This window comes from Kwoniella shandongensis, chromosome 7, assembly GCF_008629635.2.
Source record: "Kwoniella shandongensis chromosome 7, complete sequence".
Taxonomy (NCBI): domain Eukaryota; kingdom Fungi; phylum Basidiomycota; class Tremellomycetes; order Tremellales; family Cryptococcaceae; genus Kwoniella; species Kwoniella shandongensis.
In genome coordinates this window covers 232,242-243,853 of record NC_089293.1, presented here as the reverse complement: position 1 = coordinate 243,853, position 11,612 = coordinate 232,242, and the positions used below count along the sequence as shown (strand labels likewise).

General features: G+C 48.4%; 2 protein-coding genes across 2 annotated transcripts; one reads left to right on the top strand and one right to left on the bottom strand.

The window, feature by feature from the left end:
• Positions 1–71: 71 nt before the first annotated feature.
• On the top strand, positions 72–1,946 carry CI109_103970 (uncharacterized protein; the record flags this gene model as incomplete). The annotated part of the gene is made up of 6 exons (XM_032005301.1): positions 72–255; positions 362–598; positions 665–900; positions 1,020–1,180; positions 1,295–1,634; positions 1,713–1,946. 6 exons carry the CDS (start codon positions 72–74, stop codon positions 1,944–1,946), a joined length of 1,392 nt encoding a protein of 463 aa, XP_031860535.1.
• A 147-nt stretch (positions 1,947–2,093) lies between these two features.
• CI109_103969 (uncharacterized protein) lies at positions 2,094–6,149 on the bottom strand (the record flags this gene model as incomplete). Its single annotated transcript, XM_032005302.1, has 8 exons — positions 2,094–3,028; positions 3,083–3,503; positions 3,559–3,873; positions 3,934–4,121; positions 4,172–4,785; positions 4,843–4,940; positions 4,998–5,828; positions 5,886–6,149. The coding sequence occupies 8 exons, from the start codon at positions 6,147–6,149 to the stop codon at positions 2,094–2,096; spliced, it is 3,666 nt and encodes a 1,221-aa protein (XP_031860536.1).
• Between the last annotated feature and the right edge of the window lie 5,463 nt (positions 6,150–11,612).

The window sequence follows — 11,612 nt, the reverse complement described above, 5'->3', positions numbered from 1 at the left end:
ATCGACGTATATCACTCTCCCTTCTCTTCCACCTTTACACAAGTGTCTAGACTAACACTCCCTTGCTCGATATGCCCCCTCGCTTTCCTCTCGCACTGGCGAGAACGAGGTTAATCGCGCCGATCAGGTCGCCTCGGTTTGTCCGACTGTACTCCGAAGCGAGTTCTCCTTCGTCCAAAATCACAACTGCTCCATTCCGGATCAGACCAGAAGATGCGTTGTTGAGGATGCATATCAACGCGCTGCTCGCGACTGGTGAGTAAGCCCTAACACCTCTCGTCATGCTGCCGAAATATTTTTGTGGTGCAACATATCATCAAAATAAAGACATGGGTTCTGACTTATTCTTACGACTTTCCAGCTGCTATGCCCAATCTCGTCCACGCACTCCTCCTCCGTATCTTCGGTACCTCCATCAACCCATTAGCTAAAGAGTTGGGTCTTGGTACATCTCTCACGATGAAAGATATGAAGGCTGTCTTGTATCCCGTTTGGAGGGTGGATACGATCGTCGAGGGAGAAGTGGGATTACAAGGATTGGAAGGGAAGAAGGTGCAACCTAAGATGTGGATAAGTACGAGAGAAGGTTATGTTCCAGGTAAGTCATTGTTTTGCGTTCTTGTGTGAGCATGGTGGGCTAATCTTTGGTCTGTCACGTCGCTAGGAAACCCCTTTGCCCCACTTTCATACCTCTCTTTCGCTGTCCCACCTCTACCTGACGATCTACCGACCTACGATCCAGCTTCCGACCTTACACAGCTCGGAGACGGATACGAGGTCGTCCCTGTCCCTTTTACGGTATCACCATTGGGTCTCGCAAAGAAGATCAGGGATATGATAGGTGGAAGGAAGAATTGGGAAAATGTGGTCCTGGATCAATCGAAATTCCAAGAAAAGCTGGTGAGTTCGCAAACGATAGCAACTCCGTGTCCTTCACCAGGCCAGGCGTCGAAATACAGCTTAGTGATGCCACCATATCAAGTGAGAAGACAAGCTGATCCGAAGGTGCAACTACCCAGCTCGCATGCTACCCTATCATGTTCCCAATATATATCGCCGAGTTCGAACATGACATGGGGGACGAGGGGAAGAGATCGTTCAACGTAATCATGGACGCGCATGATGAGAATATCAAAAACTGTCGAGTTAGCTGGCCGCCACCTCCTCAACTGGTAGAGAAGTGAGTGTGTTTTCTTTTCCCATTACATCTATGCTCGGACGGGCTTGACGACATCATCTCCTTGTCCCTACGTGGTGAGGGACATCATTGCTGACCTCTTTCCCACTTGTTCAGCGGTCGTTTCGACAAAAACTATTATGTCAACCCTGCCCCTTTCTTACCCATGGCCAACCTCCTCTTATACCCCTCCGTCCCACCACACACAATCTCTGGCCCAACTACCGCGAAGCTGGCCGAGACATATCGGGAATGGATGTCACCACCTCCTTATCCTGACGATATCACTACGATCCCTCCTTCGCCTATGGTAGGTGTACAGGCTGATGAAGAAGGAGAAAGTGGGGTGGATTGGGATGATGTCAGGATTCAAAGTTGGAGTGGGACAGAGAGGGAGGAAAATGGTGATTGGGTAGAACTGAGTTTGAAAACGCAGAAAGGGATTGAGACTTTGGCGGTGAGGCTTGATCTCCTTTACATCTCGCTTACTGAATATGATTATGGCAACGGGCTGACATATATCCGTCCTTCCCAGACGATGGCATATTTCTCTGCCCGCGCCCCTCACCCCGAAGAACTCAAAGGTCTCGTCATCTCAACGTCCGGCACGCGACCCAAATTCGAGCGCAAATCACTCTCTGACATGGAAAACCAATTGCGAGACGATGTGGAGAGGATGAAGGTGGAATTGGAAGAGTCGAAGCCCGAATGGTTAAGACAATTTGAGCTGGTAAAAGGCACAAGTGGAACGCGTGAAGAGAAGTCATAAATCGATGAGTCGATGGGAGGGTGTTGATAGGTTGTTCGACCGGTCGAGTATCGCATGGCGAGATAGGGTACAACGGAAGAAGTCACATAAATGCATGTCCATGCGCAGGTTTGCATTGACGTTCGTAACATGATATGCAAAAGACTATCAAATCACATTTTCACCTTCACCATCGACCTCCCTCGCTTTACCTTTCCCTTTCCCCTTGTCCACCGCACCTCCATTCGCCTGCGCTTTGCCAATCCCAAAGCCTTGGAACTCCTTCTGGACCCTCTCATAATGCTTCATCTCCTCTTGACTGACACTCGGCACCAACTTCTTCAGAGCCTCTTCGAAATCTTCCTTTCCAACTCTTACCTCTACTTCCCCTTTGCTCGCCATTCTGCTCAAATACCACTGAGGAGTCAACTCCCCTACCCAGGTCTTCTCTACACCTCCCCCATCTGCATTTCCGGCTCGTCGATTGATGCTTGCGATCTTCTCGTCCACTTGCGAGGCCAAGCGCGTCATTGCTCCCAACATCGCATCTGCACAGAGAGCATACAGATCCGCACCCGTATAATTGAACGGACACATCTCCGCAACCTCTGCTAAATCCAACTCTTGAGCGAGATTGAATTTCCTTGTTAGTGCTTGCAAGATACTGAATTGAGCTTGATGCGTGGTGGGAACGGAAAGATAGAGCATCTTGTCAAATCGACCTGGTCTCAGTAATGCCGGGTCGAGCAAGTCAGGTCGGTTTGTCGCTCCTAGCACAAATACACCTCCTCCACTCCCGCCGGATGTTGACATCCCATCCAGCTCTGCAAGAAGTTGCGAGACGATACGGTCCATAACTCCTCCTGAATCACCTTGATTACCTCGTTTCGGTGCGATGGAGTCCAGTTCGTCCATGAAGATGACGCACGGTGCGGCATCTCGAGCGCGTTGGAATATCCGTCGTACGTTGGCTTCGGATTCACCGATGTACATGTTGAGTAGCTCTGGACCTTTGACCGACAGGAAGTTGAGAGAGCAAGACGTGGCGACCGCTTTGGCCAGAAGTGTTTTACCCGTTCCAGGAGGACCATAGAGTAGTATACCTGTTACCAGATCAGTTCTAGCTCCGAACGCGTACAATCCTAAAGGCGACTCACCAGAACGCTTCTTCAGGCCTTCTCCGAACATCTCAGGGTGCTCCAGTGGTAGCTGAATCGTGTCCAGTATGTCCCCTTTGACATTGACCAAGCCACCAACATCGTCCCATGAGACGTTCGGTATCTTCGGTGCCCCAATGCTATCTGAATACGCAGCTCTGGCATCGGCCAATGCCAGCGAGATATCCGAAGCTGTGATTGCTACTCCAGCCAGCAGGACTTCACGTGTGGACAGATGTGTCGAAGCGGAAGTAGCTCGTTTGAGTGCGAGGTCGTGGGCGCGATGAATGAGTGCTGTAATATCGCCAGCGTGAAGAGCTGCAGTTTGTCGGGCTATCGATTTCAGCTCGATATCCGGTGCGACAGCCATGCTGGACAACGCATGCTGAACAATATGGAGCCGCTCGATCTCATTGGGGGCCTAACAAGAAACGCAAATTAGAGCAGAACAGTTCAGCCCCGACGATTGTGCTCACCTTCAACTCCACATCCTGCTTGAAACACCCTCCAACTTCGGTAGGCACGGCGTCCTCATCTGAAGTAGTTCCGAAGACAACGATTGGCCACCCTCCTTCAGCTGAAGCTTTCCTCGCGTCGTCCATCACCTCCTCTATCACTTTAACGATTGGCGGAGAACGGCCTAGCACCGTGGACTCGGTCTTCTTGGCAAGTGCCTCGATGTGATGAAGCACCAAGAGTGATGGTGCGCATGTTCGAGCTTTGTCAAGACGTGCAAGTAAGGTGCCAGAGGTGACTGCTGGTGTATCACCAATGATGTCGTAACATTCGACCTAAAGGGCAGCTATTAGAACACGCAGGTCATTGCGAATAACAAGCCGGTAATTGCTCACATTGACGATATTGAATCCAAGCTCGTCGGCGATGGAGCGTATCAGAGATCGCTTTCCAGCACCACTCGCCCCCTTGATCAAGATCGAAAGTTGTACAGCATACGCCATTGAGGACTGATAGAAGCAAGATGCGAGCAGGTCTCGGAGTTTGATCGTAGCTGTCACAGAGAACGGAGCCGGAGATGGTACTACTGTTTCGTTAGCATGATTGTCACAAACTGAGAAGAGTATGACTTACATATACCATGCCAGGATAGCTCTCCTTCTCTTCTCTCAACTCTTTCTTTCTCCAGTCCCATGTACACCATCTTCGTCTTCCCTCCATCTACCCAACAGCCTAATTCGCCCGCTCGAGCTTTGGCCGAAAGAGAAGATCTGAAATCCTCCTCAATCGGCACCAACGGGTCATAAGAAAGCGACGTGACAGTGAAGTAAACCACACCTATAGGTGAAGGTCGTCTTGACTGAGGTGGCATATCTTCGTCGTCGTCGCTGTCCTCCTCGTCTGAGTCCAGACCTTGTTCGCGCTCTTGTTCCGTCATCGGCTTATCGAGCCAGACGGGAACGGAGATGATGTCTCCTCTTCGGACGAGTCTCATCGGTTGTTCCTTCTCTTTTCCCTTCCGACTCGCGAAAAGGCTCTTCTGACCTATGAGCCAAGATCGTTCATAGCGCTTGTCCACGCCTTCAGCAGTCGCTACTCGAGCAAGCGTCACAGTCCGGGCAAGGGGAATTGTGGGAGAACGAGTGCCGAACGGTGTCGCTTGTACCACAACCTGTGGAGTAGAGGTAGCAGGGGACGAGAATAGCGAGCGGTACAGCGATGGCGGAAGTAGGATGGGATCAGCCGGTCTGACAAGGGCAGACGTCAACGCCTACTCTCGACAGAGATGAAGAATGGGGACTTACAGCTCCTCATCCGGTTCGTCAAGACGTTCCCATGCAAGTGCTTTGACAAGTCTACCACTGCCTGCCCCCTCAGATGTGTTCAAGCTTTTCAGGAAGACCTGTAAGCCGGAACTTTGATAAGCGAAACCCACAGACTTAGGCAGAACAAGACTCACCCAATCGCCCTCGAATATACCTGCTCGACCCAAACCTCCTACTCCGAGCCAACATACATCTTCGTCTCCAATCTCACCCTCCATCCTACCCTTCGCTCTGACGGGTGTGAACCTCGCTCCTCTCTCTACTTCGCTCTCATCCTGCAGAACTTCTGTGTATGTCGCAGGCGGAGAGGGAGGTGTTCTCCCGCCCGGTCTGGGTGTCAACGATCCCGAAGTACTGGTCGAAACGGAATTTGCCAGCTCCATATCATCAGCAAATGTTTCGCCATCCGGTAACGAGTCGATTTGTGATAGCGACAGAGAAAGGGAGGACGACAGGAAAGCGTCCGGGTCGAAATTGGACAATGATAGATGCGTCTTGGCATAGCTACTCTCACTGATCCCGTCGTCACCGTTCGAGTATCCTTCCGAGGGAGGTTGGTATGGAGATTCGGACACGATGATTCGAGTGTTTGGCGATAAAAGACCTTGTTGTACAGGCTCCGACATAAGGACTTTGTAGCGTTGATTCGGCGTCTCCCCAGAGGATGAATGGAGAAATGAGCCCTCTCGGATGATAGGTGGGATGTGATGGTGTCCGTTCGGTGAGCTGTTAGGTCCCTCAGAACCATTGATTCCAAGATCATCGTTGTCAGCGTAAAGGTGAGAGAAGTCAAGGTCGGTAGGGGAAGAAGCGAGTTGATCTGAAGGACTGTTCAGTACAGGTTGAAGGACGATTAGGGATAGAGCGATTGGTCTAAGTGAGTGGAGGACGACGTGCAGAGGCGTGGCCGAGAAAGATGGGAGGAGCGAAGGGTGGACGTAGAGCTGTGGGCCATTTGACTCATCCTGTTGAAAGAAGCTGGATTAGGACACACGAGCTTGATTGGTAGGGCGACCACATACCTTCTCGTCCATCTCTTCTACCCAGACTACCAAGCTTCTCCTCTTGCCTTTCCCCTTCCCAAGCCTGTTATCCTCCGGCCATTCAACGGCCACTCCCCGTCTTTCATCTGAAGTTTTGGCACCGAAGACATCGCCCAGTCTTGCCCACAAAGCACTATTCGCTCGTGCTATCTCATGTTGATACGGTCTCGAGGTTGATGCGGAGGCGAAGAGCGGAAGTACCTCGGCTCGTACTGGTCTTTGAGCGTGATAGGGGACTGGCATCGTATTACGACCAGGATAGGAGAGGGAGCTGCCGAAGGGGGTCAAAGTATGTTCTTGCCAATGCAAGAGTAATTAAATGAGGATATGGACGACGTAAAGACGAGGTAGGAGATGGGTCGACCGGGTACGAGTGTACCGTTTGAACCGTCAAAACCGCAGCAATCCGTAAATACCGGAATCCTCATGATACTATGTTACATAAGCGCCTCTGTTCATCCCAAATTGCAATGCTGCTCAAAGATTGCTCAAGTACGCAAGGCAAGTGTAGGTATATCATGCCATGAAAATATGTGGAAGTGGGCAGACCAAAAGCAGAATCCTTGGAGATGATGGTTCTGTCAAAGGCTACAAAAGTTGTCATGCCAGAAAATTCCAACACTCTGACCAAGTTATGAGACACTTTGTCATGAATGATAACTACCAAGACCAATATCCTTTGGGTATATATAGCCAGAATCGGAAGGTTCAGCAGAATCTCCATTATCTTTGTAGCACTCCACCGTAGGTCTCATAATAGGACATGTGTGGTACCACCGAGATTCAAGGGAGAAGGGGATAATTGTCCGGTTCTCATTTGACCGCCCTTTCACTATTACTTCGCTCGAGGGTTGTTTGCATCTGTCACACCCAGTACAACTGAATGAACAACTCATGTCGTGACACCTCGACTCAGTCTCCGAATACTTCGACTCGTTATCCATCAGGAACCAGTTTGAAGTCGGTCCGGCGACAGCCGTTGTAGGAGATGACCGATTCGACTGACTAATCGTTCCCACAGTTCTTGTGGCATTATTGGTACGTATTGTCATGACCCAGTCATGCCACCAGGCCAAAGCACGCTTCCACTCTGCGGGACTGTGCAATGCAAGATCAAATCACAATCCCACTCTGTGGTGTTGTGGAAGATCAGAACACAAACCCACTGTGTGGCATTGAGGCGAAGGAGATCAAAACACAAACCCTTGCTGAGGCTTTGTGCTCCGGACTGAGGGTGATGAGGGACCCTCGCGGGATATAGCAAAAGGTATATAAGGTCGCTAGTTTTTGTACTCTGATCCTTGAGGGAAAAGAAAGGATCAGAAATATCGATTCGTCTTTACAAACTAGTTACATCGTTCAAGGCCTGTTCATGCTGCAGCTCCTCCGGAGCCTTGCGCATACCATAACAGCTTAGACGTTGTCTTCTACATATTGTCAACACCAGTTCCCCGCTTGCTGATCCTTCCAAGCAAACTCCCTTGTCGTCGACCAATCCTCAAGCTCACGGCTCACTCTCATCAGTTGTGATCCAAGCTTGCCTTAAACCTTCGTTGTCTATCCTGTCTCTGGTGACTACCAGGCCTTCTGGGGACAGGTCGTAACACGTATATACATAAGCACAGGACTCGTACATAGCTATTCCTGTGACGAATGTATATTCCTCTGTCTAGTTCACTACTGTGATACCAGTACAGCGATCTGTTAGTCAACCCCATGTCTCGTACATCCGGTACTCTATTTGAGTGGGTGTTGGGTTTGTGTCATCCATAGTCTCCTCTCCATCAGACAAATTCCCAGCAGACTCTCGAACTGGGCATCTTAAATCACTTAAGGAAGTGTCAGGCATGCTGATGCTGGTCTGGTAAGTGAAGATTGGTAAGCACCTGCAAGCTGTGGGCCTTGCATGGAGGTGGTAGCTGTATGTGCATTGTGAGGATGCATTCTGCTGATTTGCTTTCACTTTCTCTGCCTTTTTTGTCTGCAATAATTGGTCTCCCGTATCTGGGCTCTTTCTTGATTTGCTCTGTAGGCTTTGCTGTCTGCATCCATCAAGCTTGTAGATGCCTGAAGGGGGGTATAGTTGGATGCCTATACATTGGCATCAGCAAGCAATATCACAACAATGAGTAGCTAGATGTTGTATCTCACATGTACACTGTCCAATGCTGGTGGTGGCATTCCAGTTGTCAAACCCACATCTCTCAAATAGCAATTAGAATAAGAAATGAGATGAACCAACCTGTATATTTGCCAGCTTCTGTTCAGAGTAGCTCCTAGCAGCACTCTGCTCGACAAGGTAGCTTGGAGCCTAAGGTACTGCATGAGGTGGAATCTACACATGAAGACCATATGATATGTCAGTGAGGTTTTCATCACTGACTGTACAATATCCAATCCAAGACCCTAACCTGCATGTGTGCCCTTGTACAAGCAGGATAGCTCTGAGGTCAATCTTAAGGTGGAGGATACCCAGAATACTGTGGAACAGAATAAATGGATGACTTCACCTACATGAAGTAGTACAAAATGTCAAAATCACATATAGTACGGGCAGTTGATGCTGTGTGTACATGTACCAATATGACAGGAAGCACTCACAACATGCAATATATGTTGGCTTACTCATACCATCACCATAAGAAACATTCATTCTACTAAATGGTGTCTGGTAGTGTCTTGTGTCCAAGAGAGGAGGCTGAGAAGGATAATATGGGTTCATTTTTGCCAAAAGCCTATGTGAGTGCACAGATGTGTGTCAGGTAGAAGAAAACAGGGATGGGACGATATGCAGAGGATATAGAGTGTGTTGTTCTGCTGGAGTGTTCCCTTATGTATGTTCAACAGACTCCCCCTTGGCCTGCCTCTGTGTTCAGAATTGTGTGCCCAGTCTGAATGAAGTCACTAGCAAATGTTATGAAGTGTGTGAGAAGACTGCAATGATGTCATACCAGTGATGTATGCCTTGCTCAATGACATCATGGACCCGCTAGCGGGCTTTGGCTTCCTTCGATCGTCTTGTTTTTTCAGCTATATTTCCTGCTCGTTCCTTTCGAGGTCATGATGACAACACTGTGTGATATGACTATAGTGTGCGGCCTGCCCAGTGGCGGGCTTCACTATTAGAGTTCTGCATCGCAAAAAAGATCACACTCGAGCCTGGATCTTGTTCATGTATTCCTCAGAAAATGATCTTGATAATCACCTTTCATGACAGGTTGCTCCATTTCTGGGTCAGGAAATCAACACAGTCCCATATCAGGTAGAAAGTAGGCAGAGCCCATTACTGTCACTATCTCCTAACCAGGTAGCCAAAAGATGGAATATGCTTGTAAGAGATCCAATGATGTCAATGACATCACATTGAAAAGAAACCAACTAGTTGCTTGTCATTTCAGAATAACTTCTTGTGTTTCAACAATCAGCCAATGTTTTGAATCCTTTGTGTGACATCACGGGGGCTGAATACTCATCCTCAGAGGATATGGATATAGGGATTCTCGAGCCATGTTCAGTAGTACAAATGATTGCATATTTAGACTAGAATTCCTGTTCCTATTTGTGAATCATCCAGTGTTGCATTTGTTCTTGAACCCACCCACACACCCACACACCCACACACAAAGACAGAGAGAGAGGGAGAGAGAGATCCTCATCCACTATGAGCCCATTTGATTCTGCTCAGCCTACTCAAGCTCAGCAGAGCTACAAAAGCCATCAGACATCACATAGCATTGTGAGTGCTTCTTGGGGTTGCCCTTGACTCATACCTGGCCCCATGGTAGTGTAATACTGACGTGCCACGTAACGCACAGACACAATTTTCTCCATATGCTGCTCCACTGTATACACAAGACAATGAGTATCCTTCAAAGGAAGGTGGCTGTGAGAGCTATCCGGCACAGAGCTATGCACACACTCAGGTTGGTCTCTGTCCTTCAACAACTCATTCATTAGCCTATGTTAGAGTGATACTAACAAGTTACACAACATGAATGGGTAAGTGGTCTTCTGAGTACCCTTTGCGGCAAGATACCTTTGGAAGTTGTTCGGCACAGTTGACTCCAGATGCACAGGTGAGCCCTCCTGTTTGACTTCTACCCATCAGTCCATAAGATGCTGACATATTTGGGATGTATACATCTAGTATCACTCCAGTGCAGCACTGCAGCCTTCTGCATATGCCCCAGAGCAGAGCAGCAGCCTGAGCCATGCTACATACAATGACCAGGTGGGTACAGCACAATCTGACTTCCTTCAGGACCTTGTGAAGCTTCACATTTCAGAGTCAAGTGGCACAGGCTGGACTAGTGCGATTATTCTGCTTGGCGTCCTAGCTGACCCATACTCACTTTGTACATTGCATGATTCAGCATGCAAGTAGGTCTTCTCACCAGCTTACTTCAGCCGGCAATGTAGGGACTGACTTGTCCAAAACAGCAGGACCAAGTAAAGCTGAACTAGTGAGGCAAAACAGTGAGTGTCGACTTGCAAGTGGGGTACCTTCCTCTCTTCTGAGATAGCTGCAGCATACTTTGCTAATTCATCATTTATGTGTGAAGACAAAGAAGCAGTGCACAGATACAGGCAAAGGCAGAAATATTTTGCCGAAAATCCGTCTGCTAATCCAAACAGCAGTACATCAGTAAGTTTAGGTGTTGGCACCAAGTCGTTAGAAAGGGTGGCCATTGTTGAAGTGTCCTTTGATCTCTAGAATCCAGCTTCTGTGCCCCCTGATATTGCTTTGTTGAGGCATACGAAGTTTGAAGACCAAAGCCTGGAGGCAAAGAAAGAGCGGAAAAGACAAAATTGGCACAAACACAAACATGAGTATCCAAAGAAGAAAAAGAGCAGAGCAACTTCTCAGGGAAACTACTCACAGCCGAGTTCAATAACAGATACCAGTCTCAATCCAGATACACCAGCCTCAGGATCTCACCAGACTTGGCCAATGAGCGGGATGATTGACACATGGGGTAGTACTGTTGATTTGTCAAACTCAAGTCATGAAGAAGTGACAATGGAGGAAACAAACCCTCCAAGTGCTCCAACCACTCAGGATTGCTCAGGGAGGGATCTGAGACGTCAGTACTGGAATGATGTCTTGCCTCGATGACACGCACTGTCATCTTGTGATGATTCTTAGGAGAGGTGGGCAGGCATGACTCTTTTTGTTGATACAGGTTCCTTACTTGTCCCTTTTGTTAACGGTTCTAATGATTTATGTGTTTCTTTTAATCATGGTTTAACAAATATTGCAATTTCAGTTTCATATTTCAACACTTATGTATGCGGAATCCGGCTTTGGGAACATCCCGTATTAAATGTGTGCAGAGCAATCTGCTCTGAGTCGAACAATGAGCCTGTACAAACCAAAATATTTGGCAGAGGGTGCACCAGTCATGATCTTTGGTCATTCTGCGCTACCATCAGAATGGCACTGGCTAGGGCAGATTCACACTGATGTAGTGTACTAAATGTTCCCCTGTAGCAAGGGGTATGTGTTCAACAACTGAATGGCCGCTCCATTTCACCTCTATCACTGTCAGTGCTCATTTATTCACAATCAAATTGACAATGTATAGAACATACCTCAACTGTTGACCTAAAATAACCAGACCATACATGTCATAATTGACAAGGAAGTGTGTCACACTGGTATGGAGGAATACAGGAGGAGTCCAATGAAAAGGACAGTGCTTTAGG